Source organism: Trachurus japonicus, chromosome 9, assembly GCF_045865225.1.
Source record: "Trachurus japonicus isolate A0001 chromosome 9, Traja_1.0".
Taxonomy (NCBI): Eukaryota; Metazoa; Chordata; class Actinopteri; order Carangiformes; family Carangidae; genus Trachurus; species Trachurus japonicus.
In genome coordinates, this window is record NC_140915.1 from 38,348,142 (window position 1) to 38,374,507 (window position 26,366).

Consider the following 26,366-nt stretch of genomic DNA (forward strand, 5'->3'; position numbering starts at 1 on the left):
CAGACCCAAGTGTCCTGAAGCCGCCACGTGAAAAAGTTGTTCGGAAAAAAATGATTAGATCTCTGTTTTTATCCTTGTTGTAGCAGTAGCTCCCAGTGGCTGCATGAGATTTACTGCGAGATGTTCTTCCATGTTTACATCAAACATCCAATGGTTTACAACCACAAACAAAAATCTTGCAGCAAATCTCGTGCATGCACACAAACATCAACAGAGCCACTGGGAGCTACTACTACAACTTTTTCATGAGGGGGCTTCAGGACACTTGAGTCAGTACGGACGATCAGTATGGAGGTATTTGGATGTTTCATAGTGTGTGTTTTGGATGATTCAAAAGTGAGTGCTATCTGCCGCCATTATATGAAAATCCATTGCCAGCCGGACCCCCCCTGGAACTCCAAAAAATTGATAACTGAATGTTCTCCAAACCCTTCCTTGGCATGACAGTGAGTAGAAAAATGGTGAATTATCGATTTTGAGTGAAGTATCCCTTTAAAGGATGTTCTTACACTATCATGAAGTCACATAACAGAGCAGCAATAGATGCTATTTTTACAAAGCAGTCACTGTCAGGCAGCTACTGATACAAATGCTCATTGAGGCTGTAGCTGTAGTTTACTTAACTACTGGTGAGCATACTAATTTAGCAGAAAATTTGACATTTGATGGGCAGATGCCAGCACTGTAAAAAAAAAAAAAAAAAAAGGGTATTTTTAGCAAAGCCTCAAATAACTCTCTAACATACCCTAATAGTTTGCAATTTAGAGCTTACGATGGACTGACAGACAAATAAATTAAAAGCATGGGACTCTTAAGAAGAAGAGTCTTTTCTCAAGTACATCCTCTGGAACTGTGATCAAGAGATACACTAATCTGGAGAGTTTCAATAGTGATGCAACTTGGGAAGCCATTAAAAAAAGATTTATTTATTTCTTTACAGCCAAGGTCATAACATCTCTTCCAAACCCACAATACAACATCTAATCCTTTATTTAGCTGGAAAACAACAACGTGACATTCACTGAAGTTGGGGGTGTGGGGTGGTTATGAGGTTTTCTGCAGGACAGCTGTGTAAATGCACATAGCTGCAGAGATGTGGGTAGGTACCAGGTCCTGGCAGGGAGGAGAGCTTGATTTATTGGGTTCATTTCCTTCTGACTCGGGCTGATTCCAGAAGCGCCATGCTACACCCCCCCCCCCCCCCCCCCCCCCCAACATAACACCGTACAGGGACAGAGAGAGAGAGAGAGAGAGAGACAAAAGGTGTAGAGTGAGGGAAGAAAGAGGTAAACAGAGAGGAGGGACTGCAGAGAAAGAGCGGTAAAGAGAGAGAGAGTTAGATAAGCAGAGACATGCAGGCTACTGAGAGAGAAAGACTTTACCAGCTCTCTGTTTCTCAGACCGGTTCACAGGTTAAAGTCATTAACAATGGTGAATACGTAATTAAAACAGCCGGATTTGACTGAAAAAACACACCAAGACGGTGAAGGAGGAATGAAGTTAGTCGGCGCCAAGACAGAGAGAAAAGACGAGAGGAATATGAAAAAAAAAAAGCAGAGCGCTGACAAAAATAATGGAGGGCAAAAGAGCGAAGGAAATGGAAAGCATAAAGAAAGAGAGAAAATCTGCAGCAGCAGACCTCAGAGCAGCCTGCGTGCGACCAACACCTCAATCATTCCTGACGCTTAACCCGTTCCTCGCCGGAGGAGGTCAACAGCTCCCGCTTGCCCTGAGAGCGCTCGAGTAAACACGAGCTCAGAGTGAGCGAGTGAGCGAGCATTGCCTTTCACACACACACACACGGACACACACACACACGGACACACACACACACACACACACGGACACCTGGTATAGAGATGCACGTTACAGTGGAGCTTCAGTTACTGGCTGCCACTGTAAATTAATCCCCAACAGATACTAAAAAAACGAAAAGCTAATCCTCCTCCGTGACAGGGATATTGGAACGGTGAAACACAATCCTCAAATTCCTCCTGAGAGCCGGTTTCCCTCCTTGTTTCAGTCTTTCCCGCCTCGGCCTCGGCTGCTCTCACACCACACACACACGCCAGCGCGCTAGAAATGTCTCACGTCGTCGACCGACTTGTTTCAGCTCAGCGTCACCATGGCCGACATTGGACTTCGAATGTGTGTCTGTGTGTTCATGTTTTGGCATGTGATCTTCTTTTCACAACACAAAAGGAAGATCCAGGAGAAAATTGTGTTATTGTGTTACTGAACCGCAAAGACACGCTTAGCAACATGACAACTGTTGGCAACCGGCTGGTTAACTGGGTGGACTCGACACGCCACCTGAAGCCAAGTTACAGGTTCCTTAATAAACACAGGTGAGGGGAACCTGGTGCGACGTAGCCGACACACCCACATATGCATCGCTTAAAGGGATAGTTCAACATTTTGGCAAATTGGCCCATTGCCATAATCGCTATAGTTTAGCAGTAGGTTCGTTACCTTTAATTGTCGGTGGAAGCTGTTTTTAGAACGGCGGAGCAGAGCCGCGAGCTGCTCAGAGCTACGCTATGGAGGCTAATGGGATTTCTTGGTTTCCCTCATCAGACTCATCAAATACACAATCCAACAACTCCACAACTCTGGTGGACAAGTTGTGACCTGCACATTCACCACGCTATGAGATAATAACACAACGTTACAAGACGGAGTTGTTTTCAAGGTAAATGCAGAGACTGCCCTCGACAGGAACCACGCATCAGCTGTTTTGCATGAATTTACCTCTAAAACAACTCTGTCTCGTAACGTTGTGTTATTATCTCATAGCGTGGTGAATGTGCAGGTCACAACTTGTCCGCGAGAGCGTTTTGGAGTTGTTGGATTGGGTATTTGATGAGTCTGATGAGGGAAACCAAGAAATCCCATAATGAGCCTCCGTAGCGTAGCTCTGGCTCTGCTCCGCCGTTCTAAAAATAGCTCACACCGACAATTAAAGGTAACAAACCTACTGCTATGACTATAGCGATTATGGCAATGCCAATTTGCCAAAATGCTGAACTATCCCTTTAAGCACGACACGGTCAAACACACACACATCCTGTAGCCTAGCGTCGCACTGTTTGCCTGCGTTTAGTTTCCAAAGAGTTGAAATTAATACTTGAGGCAACATGTAGCTTTGTCTGAGGCCTCGTACAGACACATAATGGGTTATAGAAAAACAACTTGGTGTAGCCTGGTTTCCCTCTTTATATACTGACTTCTGTTATCCAAAGACAGAGGACAGGAGAGTGAGACAGGAAGGAGAGAACAAAGGAGGAAGGACAAAAGGAGAAGCAGAAATGGAGGAGGAGGAGGAGGGGAGGAAGGATAAAAGGCATTGGGAGAAAGCAGCAGAAAGAGGGAAAAGCGTTACTGCTGTCCTTGTCTCGTCTCAAGTCAAGGATCTCATTAACATGGGAGCCCGATCTCAGCAACCCCCCCATCGCACTTCCCTTATGGCCACCCCTCCCCACCCCTCCCACCACCACCACCTCCAAACACAAACTCATTGATCACTGTTACAGGACATGCCGTGCAAGCGGAGACAACACGCAAACACACATACGCGAGCACGCGCACGCGTTCCTTTCACAAGTTGCACCTTGACGTGCCATTGTTTCACTTTCAATGAGGAGCACACAAACACACACACACAAGAGAACACTTAGCTGGCGTCGGATCACAGATAACACGAGTGTGTGTGTGACATTTTAAACCTGAAATCCCATCGAACGCTTTGGGAGTTAACTTCTCAAATGATTGGGTGGCATCTACGAGCGGCTGGGGAGGGACCTCGTGTTGTGCCAGCGTGTCCCCCGTTCAGCCAGGCATCACCCTCCATTAAGATCAGGGTTAGCCAGGGAGCACAAAGCTAAATCACTGCATCAAACGGAGCAAGGGGGCTGGCCGCGCTCCAGCCGTCACTTCCACAGCTGCTCAACACATTGGCTCTATTTGTGGGGCGGTGAGGTTGGCCATACGCGAGGCCTCACACCGCTGCGCTTCCCGTGCCAAATGCCATTCACATCAGAGTCGGTGGTTGAGCTTGAGGTAACTGCTCCCCCCCCTGGGCGCTGACGCCGCCGTTAATGCTGTTTCTATAGACTGGTGGCCAGCTCCGTCGGCTGCTGCTTGCTCCTTTGCTTCCCATAGGTCAAAGTCGCTGATAGACATGATGATGACCACTCAGCACAAAGGCTTCAAAGAGGTAACACTGGAAAACATTGTCCTATACGTGTTTAGCATGTGACCTGCTGGTAGGGCTGGGCGATTACGGCAAAAATCATAGTCACGATTAGTTTGGTCAATATTGAAATCACGAATGTATGTATATGGAGGGGGGGGGGGGGGTATGCAGGATTTGTAGCTTATAACTATGCTACATTTTTAACTTAATTAAACAGCTTTGGAGTAATTGTGAAGGTTAAATAAATTGTAACAGTGTGCGAGGGAGAATGGAGGCTCTCTGTCTTCCACATGCGTCTCTTGGCTGAAAACCAGCCTTGTGAGATCAAAGCCGCCACCCCAGTGTCCCAGCTCTTGTCTCAAACTTGCCCCATAACCCGTAACCTCTTGTTTATGACAGATGAAACTACACACATATGCACGTCGTAACATCATATATGATATACAACGTCATCTACAGCTCTATTGACTGATTTCTCGCCAGCTTCGTTGTAAACAAATGCACATGTCCAGGAGGACGGTGAGCAAAACAGAGGAAAAGCAACAGCTGGGTTTCCATCCAAATGTATCGAATTTAAAGCAGATATCAGTGGAATGTTTTTGTTAATATAAGTCCTAAATAGTCCTATTTTCCGTCAGCAATCACTTACATGAAGTATTTCAGCCTAAACACGAGTCTCTCCGTCACTCTGCTCTGCTGTAACCCGAGGAGAAAATTTTCCTTGTGGGATACAAGTGTTATCCAATGAGGGGAGAGAACGGCATGAAGGGCTGTGTGTGCAGCCAAGGGATGCGCGTGAATGTGGTGACGTAGCACGAGGACCAATTGATGCCTGACAAGGGCGGGGGCTGCTAACTCATGGTGCGTTCAAGGAAACTCGTACTTTGTGTTTTTCCTTCCTGTGAAGTCATACCAGTTCGATCTGGTACGAGTTCACGGGTCGGAAGTTACGAGTGGCCGTTATAGGGAACTTTCACAGACAACAGGACGGTAAAAACACGAGCTACGGGTTACCTGGAACGCTACCAAGTCGTAGTTGTGACTTGAAGCTGTAACTTACGGTTTCAAAAGCCTGCCTTGAACACAGCATTAGCCGAAACGGCCGTGCCACTGATATCTGCTTTAAGAGCGGATTTTGTGAAAATGCGCAAAAAGCAAATGCGAATTTATGACCGTTTCCATTCATTAGTGTTTTGCGATTAGGAGGAGTGCACCGTGAGATTACGTCATAAGAGAGCGTGAATGTATCCAACAGTTGACACTCAGCTGACACTCAACATCATGGACAATTTACGTACTTTCCAGACTATAGACGCACCTGTATAAGCCGCACCAGCTACATTTTAAAAGAAAATACTGTATAAGCCGCAGGTTTTCATGTTGTAACGAGATATTTACACAGAAAGACAGTCGGGAACTGTGCAAGTTCGCTCGCTTTTCCGCTGTTTTGGTTACGCTCCTCTCGCCCATGTGCATCTGTTTACAACAAAGCCGGCGAAAAATCAATAAATGAAGCGGTGGATAACGTTACATAACGATGTTTCTCCGTGTGTGTTTGTGTAGTCTTAACCGTCATAAACAAAATATTATGGGTTACGGAGCGCGTTTGTGTTGCGGTGCAGAGACGAGAGCTGGGACACCGGGGCGTCGTTCTCCATTTCTTTGAACGTCACTGGGTGAAGTCCAGCAGCACTTCACCCACAAACTCTGGCTCAATTCGCATAATCTGTTTCCATAACAAAAAGTCGCATTTTCATTTAATCGATACGCTGACAAATCCACCCCCCCCCCCAAAGCGTAAAAACTTTTATGCGCATTTACCGCCTTTTTTCGAATTTCTGGCGTTTCCATTCAAGTATTTATTCGCAAGTTTTGAAAATGCGAATAAAAAAAGGTGGATGGAAACGCAACTATTGTTGTTGTGAGTTTCTTCTTTTTTTCTATTGTCAGTTCATTCGGCCTGAGCGGTGGTCGACTAAACAACACTGCTCTCTCTCTGCCATCTTCACTTGTGCTGACTTTTAAACACCGTGGACTCACAGCATTGACTGAGTGAGTGCAGTGCAGGCTTCAGAGGCAGAATCGCGCATGTGTCTATCATTCAGAATAAGACACAAATAGTAGTAGAAGTAATCACTTTTCTTTAATTACATACGTTTTAGGATCGCATGGATCCAAAATCAAAATCGTAATTCGCTTAAACCAGCCCTACCTGCTGAGCAGACAGTTTTGTTGACATTGACAGGAAGTAGTCAGAATGAGAGGTGGACAGCGTGGCTGCACAATTAAACGCAATGGAATCAAATTGCAATATGGCCAAGAGCAGTATTTAAAAGGCAGGAGCTGAATTGTTTGTTATTTTCTGGTAAAACGTGTCATAACTACTGTGGTGCTGGTGCATTGTTAGTGCTGTGAGTGTTGTGTTTTGCTACGAAGACACTCGGTCCAACAAATCATATTCTCAAGACATGAAGGGACATGTTTACAAGACCCAACAAAAAACAACATCCTGAGTTCCAACTGAAATCACAAACATACATCGCGACGGCAATATCTGCCCATGTAATGGCAACATGATGTCTTGTGCATATCGTGCAGCTCTGGTTAACAGTGAGGTCTGTGGATTATCTTGAGTGACGGGGACACTGTTTCTCCAAAAACACTTTGCTGTCACATTTTGTTTTGATACATTTGTTTAAGCGGCAGCAGATATATGATAAGCAGTACAACTATAATGTAGCCACATGGCTGTGAACCAAAGCAACAGAGAGTAAGAAACTGTGTCTAAAGGGAGAGTAATGATAATCGATGACTAACTTCCATTAATCTGCAGATTAACTGATGATTATTTGACTATCAACCTCTGCTCATCAACTAATTGTGGCAGTTCTTTTCCAACTTGTTTGAACTGACGCTTTAAATGAATAACTGTGCATCAGTTTTTCCATTTCTCCGCTAGTGTGCACCGCTAAGTGTCAAACAGGAACTGAGTCTGTGGTCGCAGCACAGCTTGAAGTTTAAACTGGTGTCAGAGAGTGGAGCCAGCCTTTTTTTAAACTTTAGGCTCTAATAATGGGTCGACTGAGGCCACGGTGCCGGTGAAATGCAAACAATAGACGGTTGTCACAGAGATGAAGGATGGATTTTCTACAACTTTCTACAACAGCCACCTCTTTGAAAAAAATGGATCGGCCCAAAATCTGATATTCAAGAAAAGTCAACAATAGGAGACCATTTCATGGCACCCAAACGCCATCATTTTCCCAGCATTCCTGTGGTGCGGCGCTATAACCCTGGCGATGTTCCTATCCATGTAGGGGAGACGCAAAAAGCCTCTCCCGTGGCTGCAGAACACAGAGCAGAACGAGGGGGGGGACGGCGGGGGGAGAGACGAGCGAGGTGGATAGAAAAACAGATGAAGAGACAGGTTGCGCCCAAGACATATAATCAATGTCTGGGGGCATTTTGTATTCATGGCGCTCCGAGTGACGATACATGATGTCTTCACCTTGAGCAAACACGGAGAGGTAATGTGCGCGATGTTAGGAAGACAGGTGGGGGTCGATCCCGTGCGGGGAAGAGAGGAATGAATTACAGTGGATAAATATCTCCATTACGGCTCATAATAAGCAGTGCCTAATGTAGCGGCTCTACAACCACTACCAGCAAAGGAACCATTAGGTGCAGGATGCTAACATTAGCCAAACTGGTTAAAGGGGTCAGTGGGATGTTTTGGAGGGAAAAGTCACAACACAGTGGATGTGGGAGTGGGAATGTGTGTGTGTGTGTGTGTGTGTGTTGACCACGAGTCCCTTTTCACACGTCCTCGCCATGACACTGCACGTCGACATCGAGAACTCTGGTTCACCCCGCTCCAGCTGTTGGGGAGGGGGCAACCGCAGGGCAGGGAGATTGCTCTTGCGTATTATGACAGGATGAACATCACACACACACACACACAAAACTATATACCGAGACGGATATACACACAAAGGCTCAGCGTCAGGCCCATCCCACCTAATGGCTGTAGCCTCATACCGCTAACGGGTGCTCAGGGAGGCAATGAGGTTTGCCATCTATATCCATGACCCCTGGTTGACTTCGCTCCCCCATTCTCCTCCCCCTTCATGACCTGGCAATGGCACCCTATTAGGGTGAGGAGGGGGGGGACGCAGGGAGACCGAAAATAGGGTCTGGGATCCCGTCTGAATGGAGTGCTCCGACACAAACATCAGTGCGTTGAGTACACAAATCTCCCTTCAAACGGGGTCAGAGCCTGTGCTTATCTGTTTGTTTTGATTCCTCCCCTCCCACCTCCACCCTCCGCCTTCACTCATACGCTCTCTCCCCCTTTTCTTGAGAAATTGTAACCGTTAACGATCAAGCAGAGCGATTGTGCACGTCGATGATGCACCAGTCCAGTGGTAGAGCAGTGAAACAGTGGAGTGATCGTGCAGCCTTCTCAGTGCTGTTTCTCCTTAAAGGTACAAACCACTTGCACAGGAGCAGAGTAACATTAACATGTACGACGGGGAAAAGTGGTATTGAACGCGTCAACAGTTGTACATGGTCATGGAGATTGAGTGCATTACAACAACTGTACCTGCTGATTCCAGGTCTGTCTAGAGCTCTCTCTGAGTGCTCTTGGGCAAAGGTTATTCTTTTAACTGAGGAGCACCTGGTCGTGGCCGGTGAAATGATGATCTTTTCACTTTTCACAAGTTTAAAAACACTTGTAACCAATGTTGTCGGTCTGTTTTTCAACATAAGCTTGTGACGGTCTTCAGAGAGCATCATGAGATGCTGCTTGTGTGACACCATGGTATTGAGAAACCTTTTTATTAGTTATTATCACTTAACTACTGTTAAAGGGGAACTATGCAAGCCCAGTCGCTTTTTCGCTGTTTTGCTAACCCTCCTCCCGGCCATGTGCATTTGTTTTTAACTGAGCCGGCAATCCATGGAGCTGTGGATGACATAATAATATCATATACATTTTACAGTGTGTATATTGTGTAGTCTTATCTGTCATAAACAAGACATTACTGATTACGCAGAGTGTTTGTGTCATGGTGCCGCCGAGACGAGAGCTGGGACAGCGGGTCGAAGGCTGGTTTTCAGTCAAGAGACGCTAGGTGGAAGGCAGAGAGCCTCAGTTCTCCCCATGTGAAGTAATTTAACCATCACAATTACTCCAAAGCTGTTTAATTAAGGTAAATTCTTGCATAGTTCCTCTTTAATTTGCACTGAAATTGAAAAGGATTACTTCCTAAATACTGACAGATTCCAGATGGGTTCTTGTCTTTCCATTACAATTTGCACTTCCTCCTTTTCCTCACATGTTTAACACTAATTCCCTGTGTCATTTCACTTTATTACACATTTACTACATTTATGGACATATGTGTTTTGAATTTTTTTGTATATGTGGATTCCTTTGGTTGTTACAGACATCTGATGAAAGTTTCATGTCAATAGCCCGATCAGAAATATATTTGCTGAGGAAAACGTTGACGGGTTCGATACCTATTTTCCCCGCTGTACATCAAGAACACACCAACAGTCCAACGCAAAACACACGACTGAGCAGCAATAAGGTTGATTCCTCTGGAGAGAGATATCAAGGCAACAAGGGGCTTGTGTGAATGCCACATACAAATATCATCTTCCACACTGCTGCAGCACTGTCTTCATGACATAACTAACCTCTGAGAGGCGCCGCACCAACGAAACCGCACAAGTTCCCCTACGCCTTTTCACACTTTGCATACGTGATGTCAGACTGACGGGCGATTGTGTTCATATGTGAGTGAGACGTTTTCAAGAGAATCACTTATGTTAAAAATTCACTTTCCCTCCAGTAATTACTTTGAATTTACAGATGTGATAAGAGCTCCCTGGTGCACTGTAAAATAATATAACACATTCATTGACCTAAAAGGAAGCAATGCTTTCATATCAAGGTGTGCATGCATTTCTCAGTGTTTTCATGTGATTTATTTTGAGAAGCGAGCTAATCAGCAGCTGAGTCACAGAGAAGGAAGTGGTTGATCTCTGTTTGTCTTAAGAGGTGGACCATCTGCAGCCAAGCAGGTCACTGTGCTAGGCAGACCCCATGTGACTACAGCCTGCTCTCTAGGCTAATCCTGTGTGTGTGTGTGAGGGTGAGGGTGTGTGTGTGTATGGTCATCCCTACCAGAGGCTTTTGTGGCTACACTGACACGTACACACCCACACAGGGGCCAGCTAAAGCCAGCAGCCAGTCAAAACAGTGTTTAGGACCAGTATGGCATGCAACTAGCTGATGATGGGCCACTACAGTGATATGACTGGTTTGTTTACTTGTTGGCTGTTAGAGTGCATGTTTGCACGCCTGTATGGGATGTAAAATCAAAGATTTACGGCATGTGTACCATAGCGGGTTTTGAGTCTGAATGCAATGAGTTTGTCTGTCTTTTTCTTTGCATGTGTGTATGTGTGTGTACATGTCCCTGGCCCTTACAAGCTGAGGTTAGCAGGCGGCTGCTCTCTCTGATCAGGTTACAAAAGTGGGTGTGTTCCCGCTCTCCTCTGTCGCCTGCATGTCTGCCTCTCCCTCTCTCTCTCCAACTCTTTCTGTCTCGCTCACTCTCTTCTCCCTCTGTGTTTCTGCCTCTCTCCGTCTTTCTGGTTACAGAAGCCTGAAGCTTGCGTCATCCCGGCCTCTTCCTCTGGCAGCACTACAGACCACCTCTCCCTCGCGCCTGTCTGTGCTCCTCCCCCTTCCCTCTCTTTTTCTTTCTTTCTTTCTTCCTTCCTTCCACCCATCTCCTGACAGCTCCTGACAGGGAGCAGCCCTGCAGCTGGTCCACACTCCCTGCAGGAGGCTGGGAGCCATGTGACTCTCTCCCTTGACCTCCTCTTGCTGCTGAAAACTGGCCCACCAGCCGCCCACCCAGCGGGACTCTGGAGTTCCTAGCCTGGACCCTCGCAGACGTAAACACACACCTGGGCTTCTGCTGCTTACCAGGTAGCAGTGTGACGCTGAGCGGCTGGGTTCAGTGACATCTGGCTCACATGTTTCTGACCCGCCGGTAACCTTCACCTTCCAAACAGATATTCAAAGTGTTTTAAACAAAAAGATACAAACACCGGTTTGTAGAAAGATGCTCGCAGTCCTGCTGGCCACCGCTTAAATAACAGAACTACTACACCATGCTGTATGAACCCTCACAACTGATAGTCTCACACTGAAGGGCCTCGCCGTATTATAGGAAATCACAGCCCTGTCAGCCAGAACCAATGTGAACAAGCAGAAAAATGACAGTTTTTCAAATTGATAGAGTTAAATAATTCTGCAACAACTTTAAGTGTTTTTTTCTGTTTGCACAAATCACACTCGCTTTCGCTCTGTTGCTCCGAAATGTTTTAACTTGAGGGCACTTCAGATTTGTTGACACAATTACAAGTCAGTCACATTTGTTTTTTCAACAGGATATCCGTGATCTTATCAGACGCATCTGATGCCAAAAGACAAAAGTACTTTACATCCTATTTGTCATTTTCAATGTGCACCGTATCTTTGCTAACCACATTGCTGACTGTGCCAGCAAACAGTGATCAAGAACATTCGAGAGGTAAATGTCACATCCACGTGAAAACAGCAGTAATACACATGATAAATGTCATTTGTTGATGTTTAATATTTGATGTATTATGTCTATGTGTGCAGGTTTGAGGTGTATGCACACAGTTGTAACTGTTTGTTAATGATGCATGCCTGTATACGTTACCTTGTCTTTCTCGTGGGGCAGCAACCGAACAGGTGGCAGCGATTCCAGAGACACCGTCCCGGTCCCGTCGTCCTGGGAGCTGCTGCGGCTGATGAGCTGGAACAGCGGACCCTGCTTAACCACACGTCCATGGGCCACTGCCCTTTTCAGGGCCACCCTCAGCTGCTGGTGGAAGAGGCCGGGCCCCATGGAGCCGCTGCCCGACAAGTAGGCCGCCACATCGGCCTGGCACTTGAGAAAGCGCTCAATGTTCTTTAAGCTGGAGCCACCGGGCTCGTGGAGCCCCTCCAGTGCCCGCTTGATCAGCTTGTTCCAGTCAAGTCCCGATTTTTTCCCGGAATGAGAATGAGAGTGAGAGCTGCTGCCGCCGCCGCTTCCGCCGCCACTGCTGCTGCTGCCCCCGCCTCCTCCTCTTTCGCCTCCTCCAGAGCTGCCACCACTTTTGGGTTTGGGAAGAGCCAAGCGCCCGGGGTTATCAGGGTCCTTGTAGGAGTTTAGGCCTTTGTTGGTGACCTTAAGGATTGTACCATCCTTGACACTGAGCTCTAACTGTTCCAGAATCGTTTTCCGGTCCAGACCATGAGACATGGAAACTGCATTGCAAATGCGCTCCTCTGATGGCCGCTGCTTCTGCTTCTTTACCTTCTTGATGGCCTCTAGGATCCATTGCGTGTACGTGGGGTTCGCCAGTTTCACCATGGCTACTGCCTGGGCGAGCGCGGGGGCCCGAGGGCCTCGCCGCAGTGACCGCACACAAAAAATAGGGACTGTAAGCCAAGGAAATACCTGGCCTGCGCCGTAGCGCCGCCGCCTCCACTTCCTCTTTTCCCTCTGCCTGCTTACTATCCCTTGTCCTGGGGTCGCACGGAGAGTCCCTCAGAAGCTGAGTATGAGCAGCACGGAAGGGAGCAGCTAACCATAGCACAAACCCCCAGCGCCAGACCTCCACCCAGTAAAATCAGGTCCACCCACCCACCACCCACTCCCAGCCAGGTGATGGTCCCTGGCAAGAAGCAGGGGGAGCGGAGGAAGTAACAGGTTTACTAGCAACTTAAACTCCACAGTGCAACACAGTAGGGCTGCGAAGATCTTCTCAAAAAATTACAGTGTTTCCCACTATAGGTATCGCAAAACACCTACACATGGACAATAAAATCTTTACAGTCAGCTTCCTACTGTTGGAAAACTATCCAGCTCGCAATGTGAGATGTGAAATCAGATCCAGCAAATGAATTAGTGTTTCAACCATACAGGTGAGGGAAATACAGTAAATAGGTGGAACGTGGACTGATTATAACATTCCACACGATGAGGCTTTTCTCTGCATCCACACTCCTTTGTCTTCACTTGTTCTCTCTCGCCGTCTTTCCGGGCTTCTCGGGTCTGGGACGGAACAGATATCTCACCCCAGGGAGCAGCCAGGGCTGATCACCTTCATGCCTATTGCACTTCAGTAGCTGACAAACCCTGCAGAGAAAAAGAAAACACACAGAGAAAGAGGTTAGAAAGACAACTCCTTTGAATGAGGAAGCAAAAACAAAGCAACAAAATTTAGACTTTACAAGGATGATAAGTTTGAGTGAGGTGCAGACAACCTTAGAGAGAGCACAGACTGGTTCACAACACAGGCACAGTGCCCTCACACTGATATAAATAAAGCCATGCCTGCTCTTAGAAAGCAACCTGAAGTTTGGACACACACTATTACCAGAATTAGACACTGAGCCAAGGAGCACACATGATACTGGGATATGTTACCTATTAATTTTATACAACCAATGTTTCTCTTATTAGATCCACACCACTGCCAAAACCACAACCAGTTATGACACACATACTGTCAACAAACAAGCATGACTACAACCGCTAGTAAACGCTGGAAGTTGCACAAATATATCATTTAAACGTGTGAATAAGGAAGAGAAAGGGGGTATAAACAACACCATCCTAAAAACTGTAGTACCAAGTTAACTACAGAGCTAGTAGGGTTGCTAACGTAAACATGATGCAGTCAAAACACAGACTGTTAGCAAACATTAGCCTGGACGCTAGCAAAAATCAAAGGCAAGTTAATTGCCGCATTGACAAACTGCTTCCCGCGGTGTTGTTTACCCTCACCGATATGATATGAGGCTGCTAAGTGTCTGACAACAAGCCTTCCCGCTAACTGCTGTTGTTTAGCAGGCTAGCGTTAGGCGCTAGCCGACGAGCTAACGTTACGATTATGTTACTAACGTTACTCGCTAACCCGAAACGTAAACAGCACGAAACGAGACGTTAGCCAGCGCTCCCGCACAAATGGACAACAATTCCTCCTCCGCCCGACATTTCAGACCATACAACCCGTCCCACCGCGGCAAACACAGGGAATAATATCACTCTGAATGACATTCAGATATTAACGTGAGAACGCGGCCTTGTAAAAGGCACAATGCAACTTGCAGACGGCCATCTCGGCTAGCGGGCAAGTGCGAAAATGTAGGTATGGTAGCGGCGGATTCCGCAGTATTACATGCTCCGCGGCGACCCTCGCTGGCTTCGGTCCGGCCGGGGGGTCTGTGTCCGCTCCGAGGCGCCTCTACTATCGGTCCCCACCTCGCTGACTTCCTCCCTCCACCAACCGCCCTCCCACGTAACGCTACAGCCTGCGGTACGGGGAAGACAAGGCCGCTAGAGCGGAGTAGCTAGGCCTCGGCTCCCCCCCTCCTCCGTACCCCCCACCCACCTCCGCGATCATCATCCCTCCGTACCCCTCTCTTCCTCTACCTCTCGCGGTTCCCCCAGAAAGCCCGAGCTGGTCCGGTTCTGGTTTCCAAAGGGAAGCTCGGGTAAAGCGGGCCGTGTGTGAAGCCTCGCATCCCCCCATCCGGCTTCCGCTGCTACTCACCGGAATCTCGCGTCGAGCCGCCGAGGAGAAGCTGCCAAAACCGTGCGAAACGGAGACAACAACAAGCCTTAAAAATGCAGCCAGAGACCAGGGGCTCTAGAGCCGACGCCATCTTTGAGTGAAACAGGAGCACGGTTGGTGGGGGAGGGGGGAACACTGAACCGTCAGGCAGGGCCAAGGGACCGTCTGCATGGTGCGAGGCGAAGATCCAGGGGAAGAAAAATTCACTGCAAGGCGCGGGGGGCGGCGGCGGCGTGCTGTTGCTATGAGAGGGGTGTGGATATGGCTTGAGGACATGAAATGGAAGAAAGGGACAGATGGTGGTGGTGTTGGAGGAGAAAAAATAAAAAGGGAGGATATGTGCTCTCTCGCATTCTCTGCTGCACTACAGCTAAATAGAGGGAGATTCAAGGGAGCGTCTGCATTTTCCCCTACAGTTGTAAAAAATAGAAAAAAAAATCAAAGCCAATGAGCATGCCTTAACGTTAGAGGGTATTTAAAGATCAAAGTGAGACACCCCTCCACACTGCAGTCTATTGTAGCAGCTGTGTGTTTTTTGTTGTTTTTTTTCACAGAAGATGGGAGGCAAGCCACACAGACCCAGTCCCCGGAGATGATCAGATGTTGCAGTGTGTAGCTATCCGGAGTATTACAGTACATGATAGAGCATGTTATTATCTGTCTATGCAGAGTAGAGTCTACTGATGCACTGCTCATCCAACTGTGAAACAGAGAATTATCTTTCCACCATAGAAAATGATTATGTAAACTGTCTGCAGCAGACCCACTTTGTTACATTTCATTAAAAGACGGCTGAGTCTAACACCTTCTTTTTCTTTATAATTTATGTTTGTGGGAAGGAGGGGGCTTTTACAGCTCTCGGAGCGACATAAATCACAGCATCTGGTGACAGATGGAGGCAACATAATGCAAAGGTGTCACTCTCACTCTGCATTTGAAGCTGCAGTTTGCTCAATTTGAAAGTAATTTGCACTGAATATGCACAAGTGATGAGTGCTTTTAGTCCATAATGCATTATAGAAAATTAAAAACTACAGCATAAAAAGTGAGAGTCAATCAGTCATGCCTCAGAAGAAAAGTATCTACAATATAAAGAATCTGCCTATGGGAAGTTTGAACAACTTATATACAGTCTTTTTTTTTTTATAATTCATAAAAAAAAAAAAAATCAATATAGGAAAACTGATTATGTTGCTACAATTTCATGATCATAGTGATACAGAGGCGCTTGTGTTGGAAATCTGGCAGCAATCTTCCTTTTCTATTACAGGCTAATGCTGAAAGCTCCCTGGGTGGAAATTAAATTATCTGCAGCTTTGTGTAAAATGACGTGTACAGCAGTCCTCAGAGACAGATTATAGAGTGTCTTATAGGGAGCAATTAGACCTCAGGTTTTCCCATGTTAGAGGTGTCTTATGAGATGTTGAGCTGCGCAGTGGTGATCAAATAAAACTGGGAAGGTCACACTTTACTCCCTGTTTATCTTGCACTTCTTCAGGGACAGATAAATCACATTCCAACGACAAGGCACTAATTTTAATTAATGGTGGTGTTATTACACAGATAAATAGTGTGAAGCATTAACACATGAACAGCTATTAGTACGCCTCCTGAGGACTCACATATTACATTAGTGTGTACAGTAGGCCGGCTAACAGATGGACAATACTCTGGAGAAGCCTGCACCACATCTATCGTTCCCGGCCATGAATAAATAATGTCGTGTGCCATGATCCACAGCAGAGGCCGTGTTCACCAATACACAACAATAGAAACAAACTAATCGGGGTGGGGCGTGTGGGTGGACGCTTGGGGAGTCATTTCACAGTAATTTTGATAAGATCATATTGATTTTCAGTCAGATAAATGGAGTCAGAGGGTCAAGTTTAAGAGTTTTACTTATTCCATTTGAGCTTCTACAGTAATCTACACTAATTGCAGGAGTGAGGGCACAGAGGAGGTTACATTCACCAAATCTAATTTACATAAATCTTTAGAGTTATCTCAACAAAAAGTTACAACTGATTCTGGACTAACTATTACAGCATACCCAATTCTGAACAATATAAAAACCATGTGGAAAAGACACCCTAAAAGTATTCTTGAGTAAGGAAAACTACAAAAGCAGACAATTAATGATTAATTGTTAAATTGTAGAATGGAAATGGGGAACCATTCTGAGAACAGATTTTGAGAATTACCCTTATTTGCAATAAAACATGTCACTTAGTCAGGTTAAGAGGTGCTAAGTAGATTTTATTAGGTTGAGACAGAGCCAAGTTAGCTGTCTTTTTCCACTCTTTATACTAATTGTGTGCACAGAGAAGTGTGAGAGGTATCAACCTTTTAATGTCAGTCTGGGTAAGTGAAAATGATGTCCAAATGTTCAACTAAGTGGTAACACTTCTCTGACTGCAGCTTTTAAAATGTGAGATTTTCTTCTCTTGAATTAGATTTCTTCAGAATCTAGGTGAGATGAAAAAAAAAAACAATCATGAAAAGTCACCTTAGATCCTGAAAAATTGCATTGCATTTTTTTGACAGACTACGCAATTGATTGACTTAATTGAACAAGAAAATAGGTATTTGCAAACATAAAATTAACATTTATGTTGTGTACACTTCACTTACCACGGTTAAACTCCAACAAAAGGAATCTCTCACAATATTTTGCCTCTTTTTTGTAGACATTGTTTATTTTTATAGTTTCTGATCTTTAGAATGATTGGAAAAAAGTGAACAATTAGCACCATGTAATAAATTACCCCTACCCACAAATGGATGTTTTGGTATGAGACCCTTGGCTTCTATCAGTGGACAAAAGGAGACGAGTAATCCTTAGCTTCCTTTCATCCCCTTAATCCCTCTTTTTTAATTTCTGCTCTCTGTGCATCCACCTGCTAGGGGCCCAGAGCCCCCAGCAAGCTGCACCAGTGTCCACCTGCCCCGCTGCTGCTGCCCTCCCCTCTCTCTCCGACACACAGACATAAACACACACACACACACACATCCCGTCCACCTGATGCACAGCTCCTCCTGCTCTCCAGGCCTGCTGTCGGGCCTGCTGGCTCCCGCTCTGCTCCACTTTTCCCCTGCCTCCGGTTTATAAGCTGGACCCGAGCCAAGTCAAATAAACTTACGGCATCCCTCTCCATCTAAAAAAACTTTTCATGCTACAATTACCATGCTTGTTTTGTTGCAGTTGCCTTTTGTCACTATAGATGTCTAATTGTGCTTTGGCCAATTTCCACACAGCTTCTAAAAAAAAAGTTTCTCTTGCTCTTGTTTTTATTCTAAATCCTTCTGTGGTTTCATGTCAGATCCCCTATTGTCGACCGCGCTTAAAATAGAATCTGATTGATTGCCTGTTTAGGTTCAGTAAATGAGGATGTTTACATATAGAGTCCAACTGAGGCGACATTTCCAAGTAAACACAGGCACTTGACACATGACTAATTTATTATCAACCCGTGACAGCCGTGACTACTCGTGTGCGGAGGAGCAGTCAGGTGTATTTAGGGTGAACTGCTGAAGACTTGAAGAATCGGGCATTATCAAAAGGAAGTCTGGAAGTGACTCATCTGAAAGGATAAATGCATCTTCTCTGGCTGATGCCTTTTACTTTGTCAACATAAAGTAAGGAGATACGACTCTTGAGTGCAGCTGTGAGTGTAGGCTTCATTCAATCTGTGCCACCACCCACACACACACACACACACACACACACACACACACACACACACACACACACACACACACACACACACACACACACACACACACACACACACACACACACACACACACACATTTCTGAGTTCCTGTTTTTTTGGGTGATAACTGGAGTGCTGCCGCTCAGATAGCCAGCCACTGTCCAAGGCATGCTTTTTTTGTCCGTGTGAAACTAGCAAGCTTCCTGCTGTGGCTGGCTTCTTGCCAAGTCCCCAAACCCCAACCCAACCACCGCCCCCCCCACCCACCCACCCACCCACCTCCACCACCACAACCCAAACTCAAACTCAAACTCTAAACCCCTCCCATCCTGAAAAAGAGCTGAAACATACAACGGAAATTTCCAGGGCCTGTCCACCCAAGAGCATGCCCCCACCCGTCCCGTAACCCTCACCCACACCCACACCACCCATACCCCCTCCCTCTTTTCCTCCCTCCCTCCCTCCCTCCCTGTAGGCCCCAGCAGCTCCCTCCCCTGTCTTGAATCCAAAGGGACAGAGAGCAGCTGGAAGGTGAAGTGCAGCTTGTGGGCGCCGAGCTGAAAGTCAAGCCAGACACCTCTCGTGCTCCCTCCAACTCCTGCCGTCTGGAATCTCCCTGAAAACACCAGCGCCTTCACTTCAACCCAGGAGGAGTGCTTAAGAGGGCCGCCGAGCACACTCATGAGCCGGGGGGAGGGAAACGTGGAGAACTATTCTCTTTGACAAATCAATTGTCCTGTTGTGGTTAACAGTCGTTGTGAGTGTGTGTACATTTCAAGCAGGGCCCTCTGACAAGGCCATTAACATGCACAAATAGCTCTGACTTTAACAATGTTAAGCACAGCGGAGGGGGGGGGGGAGTCACTGTAATAGATCGTGTTGAAGCAGCAAAACCCAATACACATATATATTTCCTAATTTACTCCAAAGGGAGCCATAGGAGCTGTCACTGAGATGGAGATTCAAGAGAGACATGAGAACAAGAAACTAAGCAATAAAACAACAAGAGTCATTAAAAACATTGAAATATCTAAAGGGAACACTATAGGTAGATCTCCTTTACCTTCAGACAGAGCCAGGCTGTTTCCAGTCTTTATGCTAAACCAAGGTGACCACCTGCTGCTTCCAAGACGTGTTGATCTTACCCTTGGCGAAACGGAAAATAAACCCATTTCCTGAAAATAATTCTATACAGAAAGTGCCTTTGATTTGAAGGTTTGGGTGAAATGCTGAAGGGGAACTGAATCACAGTCTGCTGTCAAGAAAAATCCCCATGTGTTTGGTTTGGCAAAAGCAGAATGAGCACTATTACTAAAGTTGTAATAAAATCACATCATCTGCATAAAAATGACTGTCGCAGTTTGCATACTTTTGGCTTTTTTATCTACAGATTCATCTATGTGCAACAGATACCTTTTATAGATATCATTTAATTTTAAAGTTATTGAATAGATTTAAGAATGACCTTTCTAATAGACAAGGACCCTGTGGCACCTGTTACTGTTGGTAAATTGACTTGTTTTTTCTTTTATTACTTACTATTGATGTATTGCCAACCTATTATTGCTGCTGCTGTACTAACTTATTCTTATTATCATTGTTTTATTTAACTGTCTACCCTCCCATGTGCAGCACTTTGGTCGACTGCTGTCGTTTTAAATGTGCTATACAAATAAATGCTGACTTGACTTGACTTGAATAAAGTACAGACTGTTTTTTATTGTTCACTTTAGATTGTGTTGTTTATTATTATTTATGATCAATTAGTAATCTTCAGAGGCCGAAAGAGGATTTTCCTCTCCCTTCGACTGTTTCCAATTTTACTGCCAAATTAAGTTAGCTGCAGCTTTCATCTTTAATGCACAAACATGAGAGTAATATTGATCTTCTCATGTTATTCCCAGCAAGAAAGTGAATGTGTAATTCCCAGATGTTAGAATTAACCTTCAAAAGGACAAAGCTGAATAAACAATCTTTTTTCACTTTGGATCGTAGGGATCTGGGTTACCGGCAAGTCTCTTTCTTCTTTTCCTGGATTTAATACATCCCTACTTACTTCATAGTCCTGAACACATCTCAACAGAAGCTATTTCTTTGCTTTTCTATTCAGTGCTCTGTTTGGCAACCTCATTCTGCTGGTTATTATACTCCACAGTAACAGCTGTAACTGTAGGTCGAAAACCACCAACAAACCAGACAAGTTCAGACAGTGAAGAAAGCAGTGTGTATGTGTGTGTATGTGTGTGTGTGTGTGTACGCTCAGAACACCATGTTTGATACAAAAAAAGGGAATTACCGCAATAAGATGGGAAGGGGGGTAATTAAAAGACATGGTCATGCCCTATCACCATTTGTTCTGGAGGTTTCTTGGTTTAGTAATATCCAAGTATTTTTTTATAGAGTGAAAAGTCATCTGTGTCTAAACAACTGCAGAGTTTTTTTTTTGCTTTCACACAACAAAAAGCAACTATATCACATGATGCCTTGTTTAGCTGTTTGGTATCCAGACCTCCCACATTACAGGCTCCTTCCCAAGTCCAGGCTTTGGAGCAGAGCAGCCAGCTCTGTAGTGTTTGCAGAGCAGGATGCACCACAGACAACAATGCAGCCTACAGGACTCTCACACACACGCACACATTCCTGTGGGCCTGGTGTTTGGGGTGGGGGGCGGAGGGGGTTAACCTCTGGAGCTCCACAAGCTTTGTCTAGTTCTCCCACACCCTCCCCACCTCCATGCTCCCCCGTCTTTCTTTTTTCTTTTTAACCAAGTGCTCACTAACTTACTGAACAAGATTTTCTCACATCAGAACACCAGCTCCATTAAGAGTCAGGGGTGCGATTGATGTCAGAAAGAATATGCTGGTTAATGGGTGGGTGAACATAAATGATGCGTGATTCCTTTGATTTCATCAATATGAGCCATGCAATATATATTAAAAGCCGTTCAGGTCGCAGTCATTTATATTAATGATACCATTTTCAGATTACTGCAGCGTAATGGGGGCAAAAAAGTGTACATTCCCATGAGTGATGAGCCCTCCACGGCCGTCCTAAATTGCATTACAGAGGCAGTAATGATCGGCGTTGTTATTATGTAAACTGTGGTGAATCAGTTATTCATTCAATACGGTTCCTAATTGAATAATTAGATTCTTGTCTGTGTAAAGATATGCATGTTTGTCTTCCCCTGCACTAGAAAGAGGCAACAGATGGAGCGCGTTATGTAATGATATTGATGTAAATTAAAATCACAGATTACCCAGAGACACATGTAACGATGTGACATGCTTATATGTATCATACTGAAAGTGATAAATACCTTCACTCCATTTGGATAACAGTATCTAGCCCAGGTGACAGTGACAGAGGGCTTGCTGTGTTTTTCATACGGAGAGAGACAACAGAAACTGCTGCAAGAGAGTGATGATTATATCATGTCTCATCCATCCAGGTTTCTCTCATGCACATTTCCTGCCTGGAAACAGGCAACTACAGGGGCGGAGTGTTGGCTAAACACACACCAAATCAGATTTTCTGCCCACTTCTGAATGAGGACACATATAAACCACTTTACAGGCGGACGTAAATCCTAAGGGGGGAAATATTTTAATTGATTTCTGATTAGACTGATTGTCTTGTGCAGTGTGTCTTAAAACACTGGTGTGTAGCCTACAATTTGAAATTTTACAGGCTGAAATATCAGACACTGTAACAGAGCAATATACCAATACACATGCCAGCATTTTGATATGTTTTGTTTTCCTAACAGTTGATTGTCAGTTGGTGGTCCATCCACCTCTATTTGTTTATGAATGAATGAACATTGTGAAGACAGCAGCCAGACAGGCTTTTCTGGAATGTTTTGAATTATGGGATGGGCTTTCAAGAAATTTGGTTGGGGCATGAAACAACAAATTAACAAAGAGAGCTAGAGGAAATTTAATTTAAATTACTCTGCACAGGTGGCCAATCAAATCATGATATCTGTTTTTTATGTTATGTTACGTTACATTACATTACGTTATGCTATGTTACGTTATGTGCTGCTGAGAGGCATCGAGCTAACCACTGAAATAACAAAAACTGCATTCATTCAGGTTAGAGCTTCATGGAGCTATTGTAATTATGATTCCAGTCCTGCCTGCTCCTACAGACTTCTTTTTCCATGTCATGTCCCAATCCAGTGATTAATAGTGAAATTGACTTCCATCTCACGGGAATCCCATGACCCACAGGGTTCCTGAAAAATTGTCAGCCACTCATGTTTGAGGCACATACCAGATAAATGGAAAAAATCTACATCAAGTCAGGGAATCACAGACCTCATGATAATATATCCTCTGAGCCACATTAAGATTTCTACTGAATGCAGCAGAAATCCATCTGATAGTTGTTGAGATTCATCGATCTGGACCAAAGTTGTGCAACAACTCAGTGACACTGACGGCTCTCCAGTTATTTAAAATATATATATAAATGTAACCTTCTGCTCAAATCTTCATGACAGCAGCAAGTCACAGCCAGTCCTATAGAGTCTGCCACAGAGCCCCACTGCCACTGCCAGTGAACTTCCCTCTCTTTGAGGTCATCAGTCCAAGTAATTCAACTTAACCCTGCAACGGCAGACGCTCCAGTCTGGCCCCGAGGCACCGAGTCCTTCTCTGACCCACAGAATCACAACATCCCCTTTTACTAAAGCGAGGGCCTGGAAGTCATCATTGATACTGGCAACACACAGGGAGCACTGAGGTCATCAATAATGACTCCATTTACTTAACACCAACCCAAACACCTGCTCATTTATCATGGCTGACACATGTCAGCCTAGCCCATTTCTCACAGAGGAGCAAGCCAGCCACTGCAGATCTTGATCAGGTCACTTTGGCTCACAGAGGGCTTTAGTCAGTAGATTAATACACAGAAGTCATAGAGAGTTAAGTGCAAATAGTTAAACAGTTGTGCTTCTGGTATAACTGGGTTTTTTATTGCAGCCTCCCAGATTCTGCCAGGAAACTGTTTGCATGGATTTTATACATGCATGGTGGATAAAGTGTTTCTGATTTTGGCAGGCTAGTTGTGCACTGATTATTGTAACATAGGATTCTGTCCTGTGTGTAAACATCTGGGTGTGTTAAAGTCTGTCTGCACACTGCATGCAAGCACTGTTTTTGTGCTCAAACGCCTCAGGGGAAAGTCACTGGACTTTAAATTTATTCTATTATCATTAATATTTACTCATTTAACAGACTCATTTGATATCACCTAAGCTTTGATGCAGTGGGAGACCTTGGTGTCAGAGCTAAGAAGTCATCAAGTGAGAAAGCACCCTGGAACTGAATTGCTAATTAAAGTGAAGCCTAATTAAAACGAATAAAAGTGGACATCATAAAAGCAGTTACACTGGTTTGAAAACGATGGCGTTGTCCACAAAGCCACCAGCAGCTCAAATGAACACCTATGGGAAAGCTCATGATGGACCTCCACCCACTGTGACTAACAGCCTCTCCATTATAGAAAAATAGCAAAAACATGAGCTACTGTGTGACCATTGTCAGACGTTCTGCTCTTATTTCCACTGCTCCCATGGGGATAACATGTGTTACTGATGCTGCTCTCTACCTGCTTTGAGGACCAGTTCCAGGAATTACCTTTTCACTGACCAAAAAGAAAAATGTGGACTTAACATTGACTTGACTGAATCCACTGTCTACAATATGAATGGAATTGAATTGAATTGAAATTAATTCAAAATCTTTATTGTCCCCGAGTGGCAATTGGGTTTACCGCTGTCACAATCAAACACATAAAAACACTAAAGAACAGTAAGAATAGTATGAATATAACAATACAATTAACACATACAGTAGATGTCATTAGTAATTGAATATAATAATTACAGCTGATTAAAGGGATAGTTCAACGTTTTGGCAAATTGGCCCATTGCCATAATCCCCAGGTAGGTTTGTTACCTTTAATTGTCGGTGCAAGCTGTTTTTAGAACGGCAGAGTAGAGCCGCAAGCTGCTCAGAGCTACGCTATACGGAGGCTAATGGGATTTCTTGGTTTCCCTCATCAAACTCATCAAATACACAATCCAACAACTCCACAACAGTTACATGCTGTCATTCCGACACACCGCTATTCCAACATGCAACGTCCCACCATTCCGACAAGGAAATGTGTGTTACTCAACAGGTGACTCCCTTCTTTATGGCATGCTGATAGAGGAATACCCACATGGTTGTTCGTAATTAGGCAGCAGAGGGCAGACAGGGACTAGTCTGCCTGTCTAGCCTCTGTCTTTTTTACTAAACGTAACCAACTCCTTTCTTCATTGCCTAAGCCCAACCAGTGCAAAATCTTTTGGGGAAAAAAATACACTATTAAAGGAATTGTCGGAAAGGCAGGATGTTTAAAAAAAGAATAAGAAAACGTCATCCCGACCGTAGGAGGAATGATGGGACATTTGATAGAAAATTAAGTGTTGCCATTTAGACAATTAGAAGCCTATGTCGGACTGGAGACCTGCACATTCACCACGTTATGAGATAACAGAACATTGCAAGATGGAGTTGTTTTAGAGGTAAATTCATGCAAAACCTCTGATGCCCGTTCCTACTGAGGGCAGTTTTTCAGTCTCTGCATTTCCCTCAAAAACAACTCCGCGAGCCCTCAATATGAAAAGCCCCTAGCTTCCATGAATAGAATAATCTTTGGTTGACCTTTTTTTTTCTCCACAAATTCTGTCCTTGCATTGATTGGCTTTGGGATTACATTTATGTAGATGTGTAGTTGGTAAATGGCTATCATGGTCCTGGAGTGTAGTATTTTACCATGCTAGATGGTTTAGCATGCTAATACATGCTAAAAAGCACTGTATGGGCTACAGCTGAGGCAGGTCAGTATTTCAACCTGCAGGTTAGGCTATAGAGTAAAAGTCAGGGGAATAAGTTGATCCTGGGGAGCGCAAGAGAGTGTGCACATAGTTTCATCATAGTCAATCCAAAAGTCTGTTGTGGATTTCCAGTGGTGTTGGTGCAAGGGATCACCAAAGTCAGTGGTTTTCATCCTCTGGGGACGCCGTATGATCGTTCCAAATCCACCCAACAGTTGAGATATTCAGTCAGGAATGTGAGCAAGCTGTGGGAAAACTGACAGACTGACAACTTCATTGCCATAGTTGTTGAGGTGTCTAAAGGATATTCAGCATATTTAGTAGTGTATTGTGGCTCTTTAAATTACACAGTAAATGTTTTGTAAAAATCCCTGATTTATGAATGCAATCGATTTTTTTCTTTACCAGAACAGAGTCTGAAGCAGTTTTAAGGCAATCCTCTGAGGGCCCTTTGCAGAACAAGTAGTAACTTCCTTCACCGGCCTTCAGCTTGATGCTCACAGAGCAGAACACAGAGTTGGAGATAGAGCTTCTCTTGAGGGACTTCCTCCAGAAACTGCTCTAGTCTTCCAGACGGCCTCTTTCCCCTGGACACAGTGTTGATGTCTGCTCCACTGACTCCTCTGCCCAGGACTAGGGAGTCTCAGGTAGACAAGATTTTGATACCATTGAGCATTTATGATGTAGGTTTGCAGAGCACAAGGTTTGCTCTCTCTTTTTTCTTTTTCTTTTCTTTTTTTTTTAAAAAAAGTATATTTTTTCCTCTGAAGGGAGTGGGCCTGGAACATTTCCCAGCTTGCAACAGGCAGAGGAGAGGGAGAACACCCTGGACAGGTCACCAGTCCACAGCTACAGTTACACAACACAGACAAAAACAGAGCGC

The 26,366-nt window shown here is 44.9% G+C and overlaps 1 protein-coding gene across 3 annotated transcripts in view; it reads right to left on the reverse strand.

Moving 5' to 3' along the window:
* Positions 1 to 15,076, reverse strand: part of kat6a (K(lysine) acetyltransferase 6A) — a 38,250-nt gene extending 23,174 nt beyond the window's left edge. For all 3 annotated transcript variants that reach the window (XM_085787792.1, XM_085787791.1, XM_085787790.1), the window contains exons 1-2: positions 14,855 to 15,076; positions 11,968 to 13,434 (exon numbers count right to left, since the gene is read on the reverse strand). In XM_085787792.1, the coding sequence (XP_085643918.1) occupies positions 11,968 to 12,666 (699 nt within the window). In that variant the 5' untranslated portion in view covers positions 12,667 to 13,434; positions 14,855 to 15,076. The remainder of the gene's footprint in view (positions 1 to 11,967; positions 13,435 to 14,854) is intronic.
* Between the last annotated feature and the right edge of the window lie 11,290 nt (positions 15,077 to 26,366).